Source organism: Polypterus senegalus, chromosome 12 (assembly GCF_016835505.1).
Source record: "Polypterus senegalus isolate Bchr_013 chromosome 12, ASM1683550v1, whole genome shotgun sequence".
Taxonomy (NCBI): Eukaryota; Metazoa; Chordata; class Cladistia; order Polypteriformes; family Polypteridae; genus Polypterus; species Polypterus senegalus.
Window position 1 is genome coordinate 15,780,442 of NC_053165.1, and position 23,243 is coordinate 15,803,684.

At 42.7% G+C, this 23,243-nt stretch overlaps 1 protein-coding gene across 3 annotated transcripts in view; it reads right to left on the reverse strand.

Annotated features, from left to right (window-relative positions):
• Positions 1–23,243, reverse strand: part of LOC120540350 (macrophage-stimulating protein receptor-like) — a 115,422-nt gene that overhangs the window by 81,287 nt on the left and 10,892 nt on the right. For 2 of the 3 annotated variants that reach the window (XM_039771028.1, XM_039771030.1), the window contains exon 2: positions 3,911–5,216. In XM_039771028.1, coding sequence (XP_039626962.1) covers positions 3,911–5,116 — 1,206 coding nt within the window. In that variant the 5' untranslated portion in view covers positions 5,117–5,216. Of the gene's footprint in view, positions 1–3,910; positions 5,217–18,778; positions 18,976–23,243 lie in introns of all 3 variants that reach the window. The other variant, XM_039771029.1, reaches the window with a different exon arrangement.

Consider the following 23,243-nt stretch of genomic DNA (forward strand, 5'->3'; position numbering starts at 1 on the left):
TCGCTGTCTGTAAAGGAGTTTGCATGTTCTCCACATGTAGCCATATCTTAAAAGCAAGTCAGCTTCTTTTATTGGAATAACTTCCCATCCAGAGTTAATATTTTCATAATATACAATACAATTTATTTTTAAATTGCCCAAAATCACACAAGACATGCAGCAATGGGCTTTAACAGGCCCTGCCTTTTGGCAGCCCACGAGCCTTGACTCTCTAAGACGACAACAAGGAAAAACTCCCAAAAAAGCCCTACTAGGGAAAAAATGGAAGAAACCTCGGGAAAGGCAATTCAAAAAGAGACCTTTTTCCAGGTAGGCTGGGCATGCAATGGGTGTCAAAAAGAATGGGGTCAATACAACACAGTACAATACACAAGTCATCTTCAACACAATAGAATAGATATGCAATAGAAATATTATAAGTACAGAGCAGAGTTTAACAGTAGGTGATATCCCATAAAATGATTTGGATTTGTTCAGAGTCCTGCAGACCTCAGCCATCAAGCTGCTTCCCCCTATTGGCCACTCCACAGCTGAGACAGTGTTGGGCCAGCCAATCACTGATGCTGTCTTAACAGGCTATGGCTCCACCCGACTATTCTTACCCACCATCTTTTTTTTTTATAATTAGAAGTGGTGGCTCTGAGGCTTAGGGATCTGCGGCAGCAATTGGAAGGTTGACAGTAGGAATCCCGTAAACACCAGAAGCAACTCTACTCCATTTTGCGCAAGGCCCTTAATCTGCAAGTGCTTCGTCCTAGGTGTGACTTTAACCTGCAAGCAGGTCCTCCAACTTGCAGGGAAAACTTGAGGTTTGGTGGCAGGATTGGCACTCCAGCCACCATTAAAAAACCTCCCACTGTTGGAGTGTGGTGCTGAGGTGTCACCCGCTGCACTCAGGGCCCAATCCAGCTGGTTGATCGTGTGACGGATGCAGCAGCTTGTAAACAGCGCATGCTCCCAACCTCCTCCTCCTAAAATAATTAAATTATTCTGACAGTAGAACAATTGTGATGAGAACATGATATTCATGCACAAGAAACTTGTCCATCCTATTAAACTAGATCAGTGTTTTCAACCAGTGTGTCGCGGCATGGGAGCTACCAAGGTGTGCCATAGCAAGAATAGTGTAGCGCACCTGGGTCTGAATCTGAGAGGATCAAGCTCCACAAGCGGTCCGGACCTGTCAGAGGACAGGACTACCTGGAGAAGCTGGCATAAAAGCAGTTCAGCGATCGCTATGTTGTGGACACATCATTTAGAGAACTTCTGACATGTCTCCAGGCTGCTAGATTCCATCTGCCTGGTTGCCAGCGAGCCTCATGTGGCTGGTAGATACTGGGCATATGAATTGCCTTCGGAGGCAGAGAGGGGTGGGCAAAGGGATGAAGCAGCTGGGAGATGACACCCAAGTGCTCACTAAGTGCCATGTCTGTGAACACTGATCTAGGAGCTGCTTTTTTACCGGCTTCTCCGGTAGTCCATTCCGTTTGGACAGTGGAGCATGGATTTGTGGTTAGTAGATCAGTGGTGTGCCTTTGGATGTTTTCTGTGGTGAAACACTTTTTGTACCCAAACAGAGGTTGGGCAACGCTGATCTAGATTATCTAAAATATCTTCAAATCAGGATCTAAAGGTCCGTAAAGTCCTATTGTCCACCATACTACGTCTAAATTTCTCTATGTGAAGAAGAACATTCTAACATTTGTGTGAAATTTTGCCTTAACAAGCTTCCACAGTCCCCATGTACACTACTGCTGCTGCTACGATGACCACAGTGGAAATTAAAAAGACCGGAAGATGAGGCCAAAAATAATAACAAAAAATCTGTGTCCGAGCAAAAAAGTCAGTACCCAGAAAATCATTTAACCAAGGAGACAAAACCAAGCCCCAAGATACAACTTAAGAGTCAAACAAACTATCCGGAAAAAAATCCAAAAACTGGGAAAGATTAGCGTATAGGAAAATAGCGCCCATGTTCAGTAAGCATGCCCACAAAGCTGGACGATGGTGGCCTCAAGACGTCGTGAAAAACAGATGCTCGATGATGACATCGTAACCACATGACCGTCACACTGTGCCATCGCCAAGGAAGCGAGCTTCGGCCCATTGCACTTTACGCAAAGTGACAGCGGAATGCGGAAATAAACAAAGGTCTAACACGGCCGTGCAAACTTCAATTAAAATTGAAAACATGCTTTTGAAACTGAAATTGCAGTCTTGTCACCAGAATGACCATGTAGGGTGAAACCACTCGATGAAGGCAACATTAACACCGAGACAAAAATGACATTTCCAGGTCAGTATTGTGTCCATGTTTGGGAAGCACCTGTTCAAGCTGCTCAGGTTCATAGACGGTTTCAGGAAGGTTTCGGAAAAGCAGTGGGAAACCATATAGGAAAAACGGTTAGATTCTTCTTGCCTGGTCCTTTATGCCAATAGAAAAGTGGATTTGGTGAGCCCCTTTAAATGAACACTTTAATTCGGTTTATTCTTGGACAACACTTGTCATGGAGTACTGGTTTTCAGTGCTTCTTCTGATTCACAGCTATAATACAGTAATAGTAAAATACAGGGTGGGCCATGGAGAAGTAGCCCGCCTCCAATACTGCTGCCACGCTCTTGGGAGGAGGCCGTAGCCACATAAGAAACAGAAAACTGGCCCAATCAGGAGCACGAATAGTGGGCCCAATTTTCTTCGATCAAATATGATTACTGCGACTTACCCAGACGTCTTTGAACAATTTTACGACCGACTAACACCAGGGTGCCACACCTCACGCGACTCATTGGCACAGGTTCATGAACTGTTTACAGAGAAGCAAACTGTGAGCAAGAGGTTATGGCCATCACGTTCCCCTGACTTGTTGACATGCGGTTTTTATCTGTGGGGAAATTTTAAGCAGAAAGTGTACGCCAACAATCCACATACCCTCGATGAACTCAAGGAAAACATCACAAAAACTGTTAAAGAGCTGCAAGCAGTATCAGCCAACATACTCCTACGTGCCCAAAGGTTCAGAGACGTGAACGGGGACCACTTTCAGCATTTGTTGTAACTTGTGGGTGAGTGAATAAAACCAATCCACTTGCTCGTCATACTAGCGCCGTACTTGTACGTTGTCACCCATGTGTGTCGGAGGACCTCCTCATAGGTTCAATCACAGAGGGGGCCTTGCCACGCTAACATTGTCATTTCCTTCTTTTCCCACAATGCAGAGAAGCGGCCCATTGGAAGGCATTTAGCCTAGCCCCGCCCCTTCCTGTCCTGCCACCATAAAGTCTTGGGCGTCCTGAACTGAGGCGTCACTTTTGGCCAGAGCAACCTGCTAGACGGAGCTCCTCTAAAGACTGACAGAACTCTACTGGAATCCCCACAGGTGGGACGAGTGCAGTTTTCAGTTCTTTTCTTTATTTCCGCATCTTCAGACAAATAAATGGGATGACCTGGTTGGTGCCTCCAAAATTTCTTGCTGCAGTCCTAAGTTTTCACTACCGTACCCGGTCATAAAGTAAAATGTTGTAAGGAAACCTGCCTATCATGGTAAACACGTAAACATTGTAATATGAACCAGTCCCTATAGTTAAATATTAACAAAATCATGCCAATATAAATTCACAATACTATTAAATTTAAGTTTTCAGTCAACAATAAAGAAGAAGAAAATAAAGGAGTATAATTAATCCCATTCCTGTGGAAAATGAATCTCCCGGGGGCCAACGTCATTAACAACAGACCAAGTACGAGTTTTGCTGACTTAAACAAAATAGCTGACTCCCCGGGAATCTTACAATATTATAATCACATGCTGAAATGTACTGAAATAAAATAAGAGAGAAGCTGGGGTTGCATCAGTAATCGTTGAATCCTAAAGATCCAAAAACATAATTATACAAAATGCCAAACATTTACCTTCTTGGGACAGTAGCTGAAATTCTGATAAAACTCAAGTCCTCGAGGAAGCGGTTGGTTCGAGGCAGACCCTTTATCACAGCATTGCTTCTCTCCATCCTCGATGAAGACATCTATGCTCTTGATGAGAAAGGCACAGAGGGACGAACTCAATGTGGGCTCACTACTCCCTGGTTGACTTACGGCGAACACCCCATAAAGGGTATCGACGTCTTCCTGTTCGGACATTTCCTGGGCCAACTCCCTACCAAGTTTGCTCAGGTAAGCCGCCTGAAGGACGTTGTAAATCACATCGCTGGAACCCACAGCTCTTCTCCTCCGTTTAGTATCGTGGCGACACTCGAGGACGATTTCGCGGTATGAGCCCATGTCCCACTCTGAACTCGAAAGGCGGCCTAACCGAGTTTGGAAGGGGGATGTTTTGTCGTCGGGTTTCTCTCTTTGCACCGATAAGAAGTAGACAAAGTCACCTGATGTGAAGCTGTACACATATTGGATGGGGTACGAGTCAACGAATCGAGGTAGAACAGTCAGCCCAGGGCTTTTCTCTTCAAATCCTCCTCCCGACGAGAGCGGACGATGAACAGATATCGACTCTCGAGGGTAATTCCGAGTCAAGGTACTATTTACACTGTTGGCCACATAAAAGAGCAGCGATTTACCATCTTCAACAAGAGTAGCTTTTGTCCCCAAAGCACTGGCCACACAATCTGGACAGCTCTCGCCGGCATTTGATAGTTTTTGATTAAGACATGATGAAGTAGGCAGGGAGATGTCAGTGCCGAGATCATGCGAGAAGCATACCCCATACATGGAGCTACCACAGCTGTATAAAACTGACATGTCTGTGTCTAAAGCTAGAATGCGATTATCTGTATCCTCTTCTGTCACCGTGTCTTTCCCCAAGGCACACAACTGACAAATTGTGCATTCTGAGCTGCCAGCTGGACCAGTGCGTAGCTCCCACTCCTTCAAAAGATCATCATTCACAGCTTCTAGAAAGTTTCGCGATGCCACATACAGTTTTTTCTCAAATTGATCAACAACAATATTTTGTATTTCACTCTTTGCCAAGAAATACTCCATATCATAATTGACTGAAAAATTCACAAAAGTCCTGTAAACAGGTGGACATTCATTTTCTGCAAAGGTCCTTAGGATGGCTGCCCAACAACAAACAGCCAAAAATGTGTTTTGATGTTTCATGTCAGTAGAAGGCGATGCCAAATATCCAATACTGGCCTTCCCGCAAGTCACAGAGTCATAGAATGGATGAAGACGTCACCTTAGGTTTCATCACGAACACCTAGAAATGAAAAGAAAATATAGAGAGACAGTCAATATATATTTCAAATAATGTCACATTAAGAAAAAAAAATAATATGAAATGCATTCATGTGACATTCGTGCGACCCCATGCAACGCTGCAATACTCCAGCCTGAGGCTCTCCAAGGATGATGTGAGGAAGGCTTTTTTCCGACTCAGCATCCGCAAAGCACCTGGCCCAGATGGAGTCTCAGGTCGCGTTTTAAAAACATGTTGTGACCAGCTAGCTGCGGTCTTTACAGATATTTTTAACACATCTCTGAGAGTTTCATCTGTCCCCAACTGCTTCAAGCACACAGCCATCATCCCTGTCCCAAAGAAAAATAAAGTAGACTGCTCTAATGATTACCGCCCAGTAACACTTACTCCCAATAGCCATGAAGTGCTTTGAGAGGCTGGTGCTAGAACACATCAAGGACATCATCCAGTTTGCCTACCGCTGCAACAGGTCCACTGAGGACGCCATCTCCATAACACTTCACACCACCCTGTCTCATCTGGAGAACAAGAACTGTTATGCCAGGCTGCTGTTTGTGGACTACAGCTCTGCATTTAACACTGTTATTCCATCCCATCTCATCGCTAAACTCCTGGATCTGGGGCTTAGCTCTTCACTGTGCAAATGGGTACGGACTTCCTCACCGACAGACCTCAGCAAGTGCGTATTGGTGGAAAAACCTCCTTCATCATCACCATCAACACTGGCACCCCGCAGGGCAGCGTGCTGAGCCCCCTGCTTTACTCTCTCTATACCCATGACTGCGTAGCTAAGTACAGCTCTAACACCATCCTGTAATAGGAGCGAGGACGAAGAGACAGCCTACAGGGAGGAGGGCAGACTCCTGGCACAATGGTGTCAGGACAACAACCTCACCCTCAATGTTAGCAAAACTAAGGAGATGATTGTGGATTTTCGCAAACATGCATCAGAGCACAGCCCCATCTACAGTTGTGCTTGAAAGTTTGTGAACCATTTAGAATTTTCTATATTTCTGCATAAATATGACCTAAAACATCATCAGATTTTTACTCAAGTCCTAAAAGTAGATAAAGAGAAACCAGTTAAACAAATGAGACAAAAATATTATACTTGGTCATTTATTTATTAAGGAAAATGATCAAATATTACATATTTGTGAGTGGCAAAAGTATGTGAACCTTTGCTTTCAGTATCTGGTGTGACCCCCCAATAACTGCAACTAAACGTTTCCGGTAACTTCTGATCATTCCTGCACACCGGCTTGGAGGAATTTTAGCCCATTCCAACTTACAGAACAGCTTTAACTCTGGGATGTTGGTGGGTTTCCTCACATGAACTGCTCGCTTCAGGTTCTTCCACAACATTTCGATTGGATTAAGGTCAGGACTTTGACTTGGCCATTCCAAAACATTCACTTTATTCTTCTTTAACCATTCTTAAGGTAGAACGACTTGTGTGCTTAGGGTCGTTGTCTTGCTGCATGACCCACCTTCTCTTCTGATTCAGTTCATGGACAGATGTCCTGACACTTTTCCTTTAGAACTCTGATATAATTCAGAATTCATTTTTCCATCAATGAAGGCAAGCTCCTGGCCCAGATGCAGCAAAACAGGCCCAAACCCGTGATACTCCCACCGCCATGTTTCACAGATGAGATACGGTTCGTATGCTGGAATGCAGTGTTTTCCTTTCATCAAACATAACACTTTTCATTTAAACCAAAAAATTCTATTTTGGTCTCATCCGTCCACAAAACATTCTTCCAATAGCCTTCTGGTTTGATGATCTTCAGCAAACTGCAGATGAGCAGCAATGTTTTTTTTGGAGACCAGTGGCTTTCTCCTTGCAACCCTGCCATGTACACCATTGTTGTTCAGTGTTCTCCTGATGGTGGACTCATGAACATGAACATTAGCCAAAGTGAGAGAGTTGCTTAGAAGTTACCCTGGGGTCCTTTGTGACCTCGCCGACTATTACACGTGTGCCTTGCTCTTGGAGTGATCTTTGTTGGTTGACCACTCCTGGGGAGGGTAACAATGGTCTTGAATCTCCTCCATTTGTACACAATCTGTCTGACTGTGGATTGGTGGAGTCCAAACTCTTTAAAGATGGTTTGGTAACCTTTGCCAGCCTGATGAGCATCAGCAACTCTTTTCGTGAGGTCCTCAGAAATCTCGTTTGTTCGTGCCATGATACACTTCCACAAACGTGTGTTGTGAAGAGCAGACTTTGATAGATCCCTGTTCTTTAAATAACACAGGGTGCCCACTCACACCTGATTGGCATCCCATTGACTCGAATTTCACCTTCAAACTAACTGCTAATTCTAGAGGTTCACATACTTTTGCCACTCACAAATATGTAATATTCGATCATTTTCCTCAATAAATAAATGACCAAGTATAATATTTTTGTGTCATTTGTTTAACTGGTTTCTCTTTATCTACTTTTTGGACTTGAGTGAAAATCGGATGATGTTTTAGGTCATATTTATGCAGAAATCTAGAAAATTCTAATGGGTTCACAAACTTTCAAGCACAACTGTAGATCGGAGGTTAGGCTGTGGAGCAGGTCAGCAGCTTTAGGTTCCTCAGAGTCACCCTCACTGATGACCTTAAAATGTTCAAGTCACACTGCAGCAGTAGTCAAGAAAGCCCAACAATGTCTCTACTTCCGCAGGAGACCGAGTAAAGCCCAGATGTCCCCCACAACCCTGTGCAGATTCTACAGGTGGAATCCATCCTGACAGGAGGCATCACATCCTGGTACAGCAGCTGCTCAGTTCATGACTGCAGAGCTCGACAGCGTGTGGTGATCACAGCACAGCAGATCACGGGCACACAGCTCCCAGCGATCCATGACATCCACACAACACGCTGTCTCGGGAAAGTGAACCGTATCAGGCAGGACCCCAGCCAGCCTGCACTGTCACTTTTCAACCTCCTCCCTTCAGGGAAGCGACTAAAGTCCATTCGGATGCGCACCTCCAGGTACAGGAACAGTTTCTACTCAACTGCATTCAGACTCATGAACAATCAGTAACCTTGTGTCACCTCCACTGCTACCTGCACGTATACTTCTGCCACTGTCTCGATTTATTCATAGGTTTTATTCATTTACTTATTTTATATTCATTTATTTATTCTGCGTTTGTTTGTCTATGTCCACTGTCTGTAGAGGCACATGCAAGCAAGCATTTCATTGTACATGGTACTTGAGTACACCACAATAAAGAATTGAAATTGAAATTTATAGCCAATGAAGTGGAGGCCAACGGTCATAGGAAAACAAATTAGGACAATGATGTTCTGGATATTACCAAAAAACAACTGCTACAGGCCGCAAAGGTTTAGAACGTACTTGTGGCAAGGCTGCCAGCCATTAAATGATACTGATGATGACACTCTGAATAGGAATAATAATTCTTTACATTTATATATTGCTTGGTGTAGTGGTGACTCTGAGACTAAGAATCTGCACTGGTATCTGGAAGGTTGCAGGTTCAAATCTCGTTACTGCCAGAAGAGATCCTGCTCCGTTGGGCCCTTCAGCAAGACTCTTACCTTGAAAATTGCTCCAGGGGTGCTGTAGCATGGCTTTCCTCCAAAGGTCATGTGAAAAGACAATTTCCTCTTGGGGATTAGTATAGCGTACCAAAATGTTCTCACTTCTCAAAAGTGCATTACATAGTGAGTAGGAAGCCAGTTGAGCCACCACTAATGTGCAGCTCCCACCTGGATGATGCGACGGCAGCCATTTTTGCACAGTAAGCTCACCACACGTTAGCGGTTAGGTTGTGAAGTGGTTAGGGAGAGGTAGCTGATCAGAGACAGGGGATGATTAGGGGGCCAGAATGTCTAGGCCTGATTGTAGCCTGAACATTGGAGGACATCCTACTCTTTCCAAAGGATGCTCAGGGATCATTAATGACCACAGTGAGTCAGGACCTTGATTTTATGTCTCATGCGAAGGACGGTGCCATTTGTACAGCACAGTGTCCACCATCACTGGAATGAGGCATTGGGATCCACATTCAGACCACAGGGTAAGTGCCCCCTGCGAGCTTCACAAACCTTTTCCAGCAGCAACCCATGCTTTTTTTCCTTGTTGGTCTCCCATCCAAGTATACACTATAGGAAATATACAGAAAAATAACCATATAAAGCACGGCAAAAATTAAAACCATAACACCCAGTATACAGGACCTGGGAGGGCAAAAGCGGTGAACACTGTATCACCATTTTGCCCAGTACAAAATGAATGAAGCCTAATTTCATTAATTGCCTTTCACAGCTTTTATAATCCAACCATACATTCATTTTATAAACCCATTTATGCAGAGTTGGCTCATGGGGAACCTGGAGCCTATCCCAACAAGCATCGGCTGCAAGGCAGGAACAGTCACACACATGAGAGCCAATTTAGTATTGTCAGTCCACCTAACCAGCATGTCTTTGGACTGTGGGAGGAAATCCCACATGGACACGGGAAGAACATGCAAACCCAAAGCAGGGAGCACTCAACTGGACATCAAGCACCCAGAGGAAACCCCACATAGACACTGGGAGAACAATGCAGGACAACAAGGAGACCGGATGTGAACTTCGATCTCCTTGTTATGAGGCATCAGAGCTGCCAATGTACCCCGGAAAAATTTATAAAACACAAGCAAAAATGAAAACCATAGCACCCAGAATGCAGGACCCTGGAGGGCAACAGAGCTAAACACTGTGGCACCAGCATAATTTTCATGAAATGCTTTTAACAAATTTTATAACCAAACCATTCATTTTCCAGCATGAAATTCTGTACCACTGTTTTGCCCAATACAAAATGAAGGGGGGCTAATTTCATTAGACTTTCACAACTTTAGTAATGAAGCCATTATTTCACTTTCCAAACACACTTATCCAGAGCTGGCTCACAGGGAAGCTAAAGCCTATCCCAATAAATCAGTACAATCACACAGAAACGTGCACATCAGGGCCGGTTTGGCATCATCAATCCACCTAAGTGGCATGGCTTTGGACTGTGGAAGGAAACGCCACATGAACACGGAGAGGGCATGCAAACCCAAGGCAGGGAGCACATTGCTGGACAACAAGGAGATCAGACATGAACCTCGATCTCCTTGTTTTGAGGCATCTGTTTTGTCACTGCAACCCTGTGCCACCCACTTTGGATTTCCTTCATATTTAAAACAAAACTTTACACTGAAGGAAACATACAGAAAATTTAATAATGCACAGCAGAAATGACAACCATTATATTCACAATACAGGGCCTGAGAGGGCAACAGCACTAAACACTGTACCACCAGCTTAATTTCATTAACTGCTTTTCACAAATTTAATAATCAAACCAAACCAAACCAAACCATCCATTCATTCATTCATTCATTCGATTTTCCAGTGCTAAACACTGTACCACCATTTTGGCCAATATAAAATGAATGGAGCCTAATTTCATAACTTTAGTAATCAAACCATCCATTCATTTTCCAAACCCACTTATCCAGAGCAGGGTTGCAGGGATGCTGGAGCCTATCCCAGTGAGAATCGAGTGCAAGGCAGGACCAATCACACACATGTAGGCCAATTTAGCACCGTCAATGCACCTAACCAGCACGTGTTTGGACTGTGGGAGGAAACCTTACATGGACACGGGGAGAACATGCAAACCCAATGTAGGGAGCACACTGATGGACAATAGGAGACCAGACATGAACCTCGATCTCCTTGTTATGATGTAGCAGTGCTGCCACTGCACTCCTGTCTCATTTGCTTTTGAATTCATTGATATTTCAAACATAGGTTCACACTAAAGTAAACTTACAGAAAAATGTATAAAGCACAGCAGAAATGAAAATGATAACATCCAGACTACAGGACCTGGGAGGGCAACAGCACTAAACAATGTACCACCAGCTTAATTCCATTAACTGCCTCTAACAAATTTTATAACCAAACCATCCATTCATTCATTTTCCAGCGCTAAACACAGTACCACCATTTTGCCCGATACAAAATGAATGGAGCCTAATTTCTTTAATTGCTTTACACAACTTTTATCCATTCATTTTCCACACCCGTTTATGCAGAGTAGGATCCCAGGGAACCTGGAGTCTATCCCAACAAGCATCGGTTGCAAGGCAGGTTCAATCACACACACACACACACATCAACGCCAGTATTGCATCGTCAATTCACCTAACTGGCACGTCTTTGGACTGTGGGAGGAAACCCCATATTAAAACCATGACACCCAGAATACAGGACCTGGGAGGGCAACAGCGCTAAACACTGTACCATCTGCCTAATTTCATTACTTGCTTTTCACAACTTTTATAATTAAACCATCCATTCATTTTAGAAACCCGATTACGCAGAATAGGGTTGTGGGAAACCTGGAGTCTATCCCAACAAGCATCAGATGCAAGGCAGGACCAATGTCGCACATGAGGTCCAATTTAGCATCGTCAATCAACCTAACCGGCACGTCTTTGGACTGTGGGAGGAAATGCCAGATGGACACGGGGAGAACATGTAAACCCAATGCAGGGAGCACCTTGATGGACATCAAGGACACCAGACATGAACCTCGGTCTCCTTGTTAGATCGATACCTTGAACTTTATTTGTCCCCAGGGGAAAAATCTTACTAACAGAAGCTCTTAAACAAATAAATACATAAATATATTGATGAATAAATATATATATATGTACCCACACTGTGGCCCGAAGAGAAGTTTAGATAGGAAGAAAATTTTAAAAAGAGAAAAAAGAAACTTCTGACTTGGCAGTCACAGCATCAACATCAGGTGTGGGGTTTCCTCCGGGTGCTTCAGTGTCCTTCTGCAGTCCAAAGACCTGCCGGTGAGGTGGACGGACGATGCTAAACTGGCCATGATGTGCATGTTGGGTCCGGCCTTGCCCTTTATGCTTGCTATGAAGCAGCATTGGTACCCACTACACCACTGTGCCACCCTGTAATGATTTCATTCACCATATTTCATAGCTAGCCGAGTCAAAGCAGTGCAGACGCTTTACTTTATACAGAGCCAGTCGCAGATAACACAGGCCACCACCCTTATCAAGGGTAATTCCATCAAGTGCGTCTATCAGCCAGTGTAATCTCACAGAGCTTCGCCACGCAATTCACCCTGCAGCAGGAGGAAAGGCCAGCCGTTGAAGTCCAGCGTACTTTGCACTACTAGAAAGTTCCTCCTTCTTATTTAAACAACAAAAGTAAATAATGTGTTTAAGGAATGTAAAAAAAAAAAAAGGAGTTTTAAACCGACATAAATATATTGAGCAAGAATAAAAATGAAACGCACTGCAGTTTTGAACAAATCAAACAGAAACACCTGAGGCCATTGTGAGACTGAATATTGAGATATGTAATCAGTGTTTTGGTAGAAACACTGGGAAATTTAAAAAAATAAAAAATAAAACTCAAAAAGACTTTGATCTCCTTGAGGGGACGGAGAGCCAATTACATCAGACTAAGTGCATCATATCCTTGTTTGCAGTCAATTAACTCTACTGTAAGGAACGGTGGGTGTGGTGAACTTAGGCCGGGCACTTCTTCATTCCTGCTGGGATAATGCCCATAAGCATAGGTGGGGCGACAGGCTTTGACTGAATGCCTGAGAAAGACCCTGAGGTATGAGGAGGTATTCAGATCAGTCGATAAGCAGGAAATGTCCAGATTGGCTGGCAGCAGCGTTCTTAGCGGTCTTTGTTATGCACAAAAGGCAGTAAAACTGAAGAGTTTTCTCCATGAACCGAGCGTAAAGCAAACCGATAAGTAAATATGTGGCACACAGCCTTCATGTTAAACAACAACAACATTTATTTCTATAGCACATTTTCATACAAACAGTAGCTCCAAGTGCTTTACATATTAAAGAATAGAAAAATGAAAGACACAATTATAAAACAAAATAAATCAACATTAATTAACATCGAATAAGAGTAAGGTTCAATGGCCAGGGGGGACAGAAAAAAAAAAACTCCAGACGGCTGGAGAAAAAATAAAATCTGTAGGGATTCCAGACCATGAGACCACCCAGTCCCCTCTGGGTATTCTACCTAACATAAATGAAACAGCCCTCTTTGGATTTAGGGTTCTCACGGAAGGGCTTGATGATGATGATGGTCACGTAGACTTCTGCCTTTTAATCCGTCCATCATTGTTGGAGCATCAACAATTAAACAAGTTGGAGTTCCCGTGTGTGACGGGAGATAATCTAAGAAATCTGAGCAATGAGAGGAGGCCATTCAGTCCATCAAGCCCATTTGTTAATAGCTAAGCTGTTCCAACTTCAAAACTGCAGAAAACTAAACAGTATTTGATTTATAAAGGAATAGGTATTCCACCTTATTGTGAATATCAATATTAAAATGTAATTGAAATAATAAATGTACTGTAATTTTTATAGTCATCAGAGGTGAAGGTAACCGATTGTTTCTTTATAAGCCCACAATGAAAATGCTTAACTGTCAAAGTCCATGAGTCTGACCCCGGGGGTGGCAATACTGAGATGAGGCCTACGCGGCCTTTTAAGTGTGTCTACGTTTAACTTAGCCCTAAACCTTCACGACAATCCGTTTGTAAGCATCCGCAATCTGGGCCTCGAAATGCAAGAAAATCATTTGATTTTGATTTGATATACCGTATATACTCACGGATAAGTTCTCCCGCGGATTAGTCAGGACTTGCTTTTACAGTATAATTTCTGCCATTTTATAATGTCGGTCGTATAAGTTGAACGCGGGAAACTCATGCTATTGGTCCAAGAGGTTACGATTTGCTAACGGCCACATGACAGAGTAACCGCGGAGCACACGGCCTTTTCTTTCTTATGTGGTGTGGTAATGCGCTGTATCAGCGTGTGCTCCTAACCTGTCTCTCTCTGTTGTGCCTACGTGACCATACGGTAATACCCAAACTATTCCGAAGTGACGTTTGCACTGTTTTGTGCATCTCATACCCTCATACACCTTAATCATAAGAGCATCCCTTATCTACGATGGAGCGTTCGATCAGAAGAAAATATAAAGTTGGTTTTAAATTGAAAGTCATTGAAGTAGCAAAAGAAATTGGTAACTGCACTGCTGCAATAAAATTCAATGCGTCTGAGAAACTGATGCGAGATTGGAGGAAGCAAGAAAATGTAAAAAAAAATAAATAAATAAAAATTAAATGTTGCATTTTTGAACGGGCATACTGTATAAGTCGGGGTCTGATTTTATGATCGATTTTTCAGGTTTCAAGACCCGATTTTTACGGCAAGTACAAAAATAAAGTATATAAATACAAATATAAAGTCTTTCCAAGACCAAATATACTACCCACTTTTGATTACCTTACATGTCTTGCAACGAAACATAAACCCAAGATGATTCCATGCTAGATCTGCTGCCTAATAAGGGGCTTCAACTAATTAGTGAGGAAAGGGTCTGAATGTTTGCGTAGAAGTCAGGGTCTGATTTTATGATCGATTTTTCAGGTTTCAAGACCCGACTTATACGTGAATATATACGGTAACTTATTTTGCTGCTTGCCTTTTCTATTGTTTGGTGATTATACTGTTATGATACTATCCTAGATTTTAAACTAGAATAGCTTTGAAGTGAACAAATCAGTGATTTAAACAAAATGAATCAAATCACTAAAAGGAAACGTTTTGCACATCACAATTCTGTGTTTAGTAGAGATAAGGCATCCAACCCACCTCCATTATTACTATTTTATTATTTCATCCATCCATCCATTACCCAACCCGCTATATCCTAACTACAGGGTCACGGGGGTCTGCTGGAGCCAATCCCAGCCAATACAAGGCGCAAGGCAGGAACAAATCCCCGCCCACTGCAGGACACACCCACACACCAGGGACAACTTAGGATCGCCAGTGCAGCTAACCTGCATGTCTTTGGACTGTGGGAGGAAACCCACGCAGACACGGGGAGAACATGGAAACTCCACGCAGGCAGGACTTGGGAAGCGAATCCGGGTCTCCTAACTGCGAGGCAGCAGTGCTACCACTGCGCCACCGTGCCGCCCTGTTTTATTATTATTTTTTATAATTGTATGTAGATGTGTGTAATTTGTTTTCATTTAATGTGGGAAGCCCCTTTTTGTGGAACCTGGTTCAGCCGCCCCATTTGCAATTTTGCACCATACGGGTCCATTGTAACTCTGGTAATGGAGTATTTCTGCGGTGCCCCCCTTCTCATGATGACTTGAACACGTGCTTATTTTGATTAATGGTTAATCCTGCCCTGCCTCTGTCCTGAGGCACTTGACAAGCCGAGCACAATTAAAATTACTTACATGTACTTTCTTTTTACAATTAGAGTACAGGAAGGTGCAGTGACCTGCATGGAGTCACAGAGGTGAAGATTAAACCGGCAGTCTTGTGGTTTCGAGTGCCTCGTCTTCGTCATTAGGCCAGCACTGTCTGTGACTAACTTTTGTTGTGCAACTTGAACAAAAAGTGTCGTAAAGCAAATGCATGATGCATTGGAAACAGTTTCCATTTTCATACCCCGCTGCCCTTGTGCCTGATCCACCCACCTACGACTCCAAATCGGATGAAGCCGGTTTGACAAAGTTATGTTGACATTTTGGATGTATTGCAAGCCACCATCACTATGTGGAAGGAAAATGAATACGAGCTGGGCAAAAAGCAGGAAGCAGCCCTGTAAAGCAAACTGGGTGATACGTCGGTTGGGAATTACTGCCTCACAGCCCTGAAGACTGTCCCGACGTGATTACTTTCTGTGTGTAGGTTGCAAATTGTACCCTATGTGTGTGTTATTTTCCCGTCATTGCAAAAAAGTGAATGATAGATTGGACTGATGCGTCAAGTGTTTCCTTCCTTTTAAGAGAGTGTGGTGTAGTGATCAGGACTTTGGACGTCAAACCCTGAGGTTGTGGATTCTGACACTGTGTGACCCTGAGTAAGCCACTTCACCTGCCTGTGCTCCAACTAGAAAAACAAAACGGATGTCACCAATTGTATCTCAAATGCTGTAAGCCATCAGAAACAAGAATAATAAGTAATAATGATACAGGGTGCCAGTCCTCCACGAGCAACACTCACACACACATCCACACTGTGCCACACAGGGTTAAAAACAATGACTGGGCCCCCAGACGCTGGATCAGTAACGGGGCAGCACTACCCACTGCACTGCCATGTCATGTTGGCACTCATTCTGAAGGAGAAAGAAAGAAAAAAAAACACAAAGGGCACATTATTTGTGACAGCCTTGAAGCAGGCAGCGAGATTACAATCAGCATCTTCTGGCTTTTAGAGTATATAAGCTAGGAATGCAGAAAATGAGACAATGAAAGCTTTTAACTTTATCGGATAACCTTAACCTGCTTTGAAAAGACAACATATACAGAACAAAGGCATGTGGCTTTTATTTGGAGGAGTTTTATAAAAAGGTTTACATAAAGTGGCCTTTAATTTTTCATAGATGGATTTATGATTTCCGGTACTCCAAATTATTTTCAGTGTGCTGTAGCTGTTAAGGATTTGGACTGACTTCAAACCTTGAGGTTGTGGCTTCAAATCCCACTACTGACACCATGTGACCACAAGCAAAATACTTTACCTGCCAGTGTTCCAATTGGAAAAACTAAAGAAATGCAATGAGATACATCTCACGTCTTGGATAAAAGTGACTCAGACCACTTACACCTGAACACCAGCAAGACCAAGGAGCTGGTGGTGGATTTTAGGAGGCCCAGGCCCCTCATGAACCCCGTGATCATCAGAGGTGACTGTGCAGAGGGTACAGACCTATAAATACCTGGCAGTGCAGCTGGATGATAAACTGGACTGGACTGCCAATACTGATGGTCTGTGCAAGAGAGGACAGAGCCGACTATACTTCCTTAGAAGGTTGGCGTCCTTCAACATCTCCAATAAGATGCTGCAGATGTTCTACCAGACAGTTGTGGTGAGCGCTCTCTTCTACATAATGGTGTACTGGGGAGGCAGCAAAAAGAAGAGGGACACCTCACGTCTGGACAAACTGGTGAGGAAGGCAGGCTCTATTGTAGGCATGGAGCTGGACAGTCTGACATCTGTGGCAGAGCGACGGGCACTGAGCAGGCTCCTGTCAGTCATGGAGAATCCACTGCATCCACTGAACAGGATCATCTCCAGACAGAGGAGCAGCTTCAGCGACAGACTGCTGTCACCGTCCTGCTCCACTGACAGACTGAGGAGACCCCACACTATGCGACTCTTCAATTCCACCAGGGGGTGTAAATGTTAATATTATACAAAGTTATTGTCTGTTATACCTGCATTGTTATCACTCTTTAATTTAATATTGTTTTTTATCAGTATGCTGCTGCTGGAGTATGTGAATTTCCCCTTGGGATTAATAAAGTATCTGCCTATCTATCTAAAGACACCAGCTAAATAGTAATGTCAACGTCAATTTATAGAGCACATTTTAGACAATGCTGTAAGCAAAGTGCTTTTCATAGACAATACAACTGGCAAAAGACAGAGCTAACAATTAAGCAGAAAAATATAAATAAAACACGTAAAACATAATATAACAGCAGAGTGAAACAAATCACAGACTAGGCAGGTAGGATTACCAGGATGACTGAAGATCCTAAAACACTAAACAATTAAAATAAGTCTTCAACCTAGTTTTAAACAGACCAATTAAAGGTGCGTCCTTAATGTCGTAAGGTAAAGAATTCCATGCTGCAAAAGTCCTGTGGCCCTTAGTTTTACACTTAGTACGAGGGACCACAAGAGACAACTGACCGGTAGGCCTAAGATCTCGGGGTGGCTGATGTGAAACACACACAATTCGGATAAGTAGATCAGAGCATAGCCAAGCAATGATTTGAAAACCAGCAGCAAAATTTTTTAATTATTTCTAAAACTAACTGGCAACCCATGCAAAGAAGCTAAACTTGGGGTAAACCCACCCAAAAAACAAACAGCAGTATTCTGAACCAACAGCAACCTACGTATCAAGTATTTACTGATCCCAGAATACGACGAGTTGCAGTAATCAAATTGAGAAAAAGGTAAAAAGCAGGAGTAACTTTCTTAAAATGTCCCTTGGAGATTAAAAAAAAGCTTAACCTTGGCTAGAAGACAAAGATGGAAATAGAAGCTCTTGACCACAGAATGAATCTGTATCTCAAAAGAGAGGTTACTGTTAAGAAATAACCCCAAGATCCCGAACCTGAGGTAAAGAAAAGTCAGCAAAAGTGCCAAGAAATTCAAATCCAACTTGAGATTTAGCTGCAGGACCAACTAACGGCACTTCCGCTTGATTAGGATTGAGATCAAGAAAATTGTCAGCCTCCAGGTTCTCAGTTCTCCAAGACAACTGATTCATTGCAAAATTGCACAAAGGAATATAAACCTGTGTACTAATAATCCAGTCAAGGCCTAAAGGTGTTAATTGCTAAAGCCATCTCCATATAGGCCATCACTTTTGAAAGGCAAAGAGACATCACCCATGCATGATGAAGAGAACAGACGACAATGACGATTAGCTCACCACACAAAATCCTCACTCAGTTCTGCCTCCACTTTATCAGCCGTTGGAGAATGGCCAGCGAGACTGTGTGTCCAGTCTGCAAATTCGCAGATCCCGGTTGTTTTTATGTTCTTTACTGGGTTGGGTGGTTCCTCATAGAACGATGGCTTGGCCAAGCATCATTTCATTCTGGGACGGGTTCTTTGCACTTTGAAAAACTTGTTAACATGTAGAAAAAAATAAAATATTTAATGTATGGTTGGCTACCAAGCAAGTCACTAACAGATTAAGAAAATCTGGATTTACAGTAGTCTGTGTTATTGTATGCAGCAAACGTTCGGGAACCCACTGGTATTTCACAAATCTGTTACCATCTATTCATGGTAATTTACTGTATGGAGCCTGTTGTGGATCTAAATAAATAGTTCTTTCTGGAACCTTCATGTGGATGGGACTTAGGGGAACCAAAAATGGTTCCCCTATGGCATCGCTCTGAAGATCCGCTCTGGCACCTTCATTTTTAAGAGCAATTCGCTCATTGAACACTCTTAAGTGCTGGTTCTTTGGTGGCACTTTCCTGGGTTGTGTGGTTCCTCGTTGAATGATTGCTTGACCAGGCACCATTTCATTCTGGGAAGGGTACTTAATGCATGAAGATGCTTTGTTAAACTTCCTAAACCTGAAATCTTTCAAGTATGATGAGTTACCTCGTAACGTATGAACAGGTTAAGAAGACCCGGACTAAGCGTGTGTTTACATGTGCAACAAGAGTCTTTTTACAATCGTGATCCATTGGTGTTTCATAAATCTAGAGTCTTGTGGATCTACAATCGTGATCCATTGGTGTTTCACTCTTAAATCTGTTACCGGCACCATTTCATTCTGGGAAGGGTATTCATGAAGTTATTTACTGAAATCTTTCAAGTATGATGAGCCTCGTAGTTGTGGACCCGGACTCTAATGTGCAACAAAGTAAATCGTAAATTGGTGTTTCATAAATCTGTTACCTTTCTTGGATCCTTTCTTGGATCTTCATGTGGACGGGTCTTTTGGGAACCAAAAATGGTTCCCCTATGGCATTGCTCTGAAGAAACGCTCTGGCACCTTCATTTTTAAGAGCGATTTGCTCACTGAACACTCTTAAGTGCTGGTTGTTTTTAATGGCACTTTATAGTTCTTTACTGGGTTGTGTGTTTCTTCGTAGAACGACTGCTTGACCAGGCACCATTTCATTCTGGGATGGGTTCTTTGCATAAGAAGTTGGTTTTTTGTGCTTTGACAAACTTGATAACATGCAGAAAAAAGCTCAAATATTTAAAGTATGGCTGGCTAACAAGCAGGACACTAACAGATTAAGAAAATCAGGACTTAGTCTGTGTTATTGTATGCGGCAAAAGTTATTTTAAGTTCGGAAACCCACTGGTATATCAGAAATCTGTTACCATCTATTCATGGTTATTTACTGTATGGAGCCTGTTGTGGATCTAAATAAATAAAAGTTCTTTTTGGAACCTTCATGTGGATGGGACTCGCTCTGAAGAATCGTTCTGGCACCTTCATTTTTAAGAGCGATTTGCTCATTGAACACTCTTAAGTGCTGGTTCTTTGGTGGCACTTTCTGGTTCTTTAATGGGTTGTGTGGTTCCTCGTTGAACGATTGCTTGACCAGGCACCATTTCATTCTGGGAAGGGTTCTTAAAACATGAAGATGCTTTGTTAAACTTCCTAAACCTGAAATCTTTCAAGTATGATGAGTTACCTCATAGCGTAACAACAGGTTAAGAAGACCCGGACTAAGCGTGTGTTCGTTTATGTCAGCAGCAAGAGTCTTCTTACAATCGTGATCCATTGGTGTTTCACAAATCTGTTACCGTGTATTCATAGTTATTTACTGTACGGAGCCCATTGTGGGTCTAAGTAATCAAAGTTCTTTCTTGGATCTTCATGTGGACGGGACTTTTGGGAACTAAAAATGGTTCCCCTGATGCATCGCTCTGAAGATCCCCTCTGGCACCTTCATTTTTAAGAGTGATTCGCTCATTGAACACTCTTAAGTGCTCGTTCTTTGGTGGCACTTTGTGGTTCTTTACTGGTTGTGTGGTTCCTCATTGAATGATTGCTTGACCAGGCACCATTTCATTCTGGGAAGGGTTCTTAGAATTTTTAAAATTCCTAAAACTGAAATCTTTCAAGTATGATGAGTTACCTCATTGCGTACCAACAGGTTAAGAAGACCCGGGCTAAGCGTGTGTTCGTTTATGTCAGCAGCAAGAGTCTTCTTACAATCGTGATCCATTGGTGTTTCACAAATCTGTTACCGTGTATTCATTGTTATTTACTGTACGGAGCCAGTTGTGGATCTAAATAATGAAAGTTCCTTCTTGGATCTTCATGTGGACGGGTCTTTTGGGAACTAAAAATGGTTCCCCTCTGGCATTGCTCTGAAGATCGGTTCTGGCACCTTCATTTTTAAGAGCGATTCGCTCATTGAACACTCTTAAGTGCTGGTTCTTTGGTGGCACTTTGTGGTTCTTTACTGGTTGTGTGGTTCCTCATTGAACGATTGCTTGACCAGGCACCATTTAATTTTGGGAGGAGTTCTTAAAACATGAAGATGCTTTGTTAAAATTCCTAAAGCAGAAATCTTTCAAGTATGATGAGTTACCTCATAGCGTACCAACAGGTTAAGAAGACCCGGACTAAGCGTTTGTTCGTTTATGTCAGCAGCAAGAGTCTTCTTACAATCGTGATCCATTGGTGTTTCACAAATCTGTTACCGTGTATTCATAGTTATTTACTGTACGGAGCCCATTGTGGGTCTAAATAATCAAAGTCCTTTCTTGGATCTTCATGTGGACGGGTCTTTAGCAAACTAAAAATGGTTCCCCTCTGGCATTGCTCTGAAGAATCGTTCTGGCACCTTCATTTTTAAGAGCGATTCGCTCATTGAACTCTCTTAAGTGCTGGTTCTTTGGTAGCACTTTGTATTTCTTTACTGGTTGTGTGGTTCCTCGTTGAACGATTGCTTGACCAGGCACCATTTAATTTTGGGAGGAGTTCTTAAAACACGAAGATGCTTTGTTAAACTTTCTAAAGCTGAAATGTTTAAAGTATAATGTGTTACATCGTAGCGTACCAACAGGTTAAGAAGACCCGGACTAAGCGTGTGTTCGTTTATGTCAGCAGCAAGAGTCTTCTTACAATCGTGATCCATTAGTGTTTCACAAATCTGTTACCGTGTATTCATGGTTATTAACTGTACGGAGCCCATTGTGGGTCTAAATAATCAAAGTTCTTTCTTGGATCTTCATGTGGACGGGTCTTTTGCAAACTAAAAATGTTTTCCCTATGGCATCGCTCTGAAGATCTGTTCTGGCACCTTCATTTTAAAAGCGATTTGCTCACTGAATACTCTTTAAGTGCTGATTGTTTTTAATGGCACTTTATGGTTCTTTACTGGGTTGTGTGGTCCCTCGTAGAACAACTGCTTGACCAGGCACCATTTCATTCTGGGGTGGGTTCTTTGCATAAGAAGACGGTTTTTTTGTGCTTTGACAAACTTGGTAACGTGCAGAAAAAAGCCCAAATATTTAAAGTATGGCTGGCTAACAAGCAGGACACTAACAGATTAAGAAAACCAGAACTTAGTCTGTGTTATTGTATGCAGCAAAAGGTCTTTTTAAGTTCGGGAACCCACTGTTTTTTCATAAATCTGTTACCATCTATTCATGGTTATTTACCGTACGGAGCCCGTTGTGGATCTAAATAAATAAAAGCTCTTTCTGGAACCTTCATGTGGATGGGACTTTTAGAAACCAAAAATGGTTCCCCTATGGCATCGCTCTGAAGAACTGCTCTGCCACCTTTATTTGTAAGGGTGTGTGAAGGGAAGATGAGTATTACTAAGGACCTGAAACAAATCTGGAAAAGACAAAAAGCTGACAGGATGGGTTTTGGCCTCCTGCATCATAAAATTGGATTAGGTGGGATTAGCACATGGGTGGCTGAATGTAGTGTCTGCTTAATGTTTACACACACACAGAGATGTGAGCAAACAGAGCCCTCATAACAATAGCCCACCACATTATGCAAACTGTTAAACATATGGATCATCCACTACAGACCCCGAGGGTCACAGTTTCCTTTATTTAACAGTGCTGAACCATTCTTCAAATTAACTACCATTATCTGCAGATCATTCTTTAGAAATAGCCCCGCATGAGGTAGGACTTTATGGAAACCACTTGCTGGCCCGGAGAATTAGAGAGCACGTCCGATTGATCAAGCGGTTTGAGGAGGGAAAGAAGTACAGTAAGAGCATCCCCGAGAGCAGGACAAGAGAGAACAAAGTCTGCCGCAGACTCATGGGCAATCAAACAAACAAAGTGTGGCATTTCTAAAGAAATACAAAACAATCATGAAATATCTATTAGCCTACAGCGAATTTCACAGAACATTGTTTTAATATGATTTACGTTTTGGAATG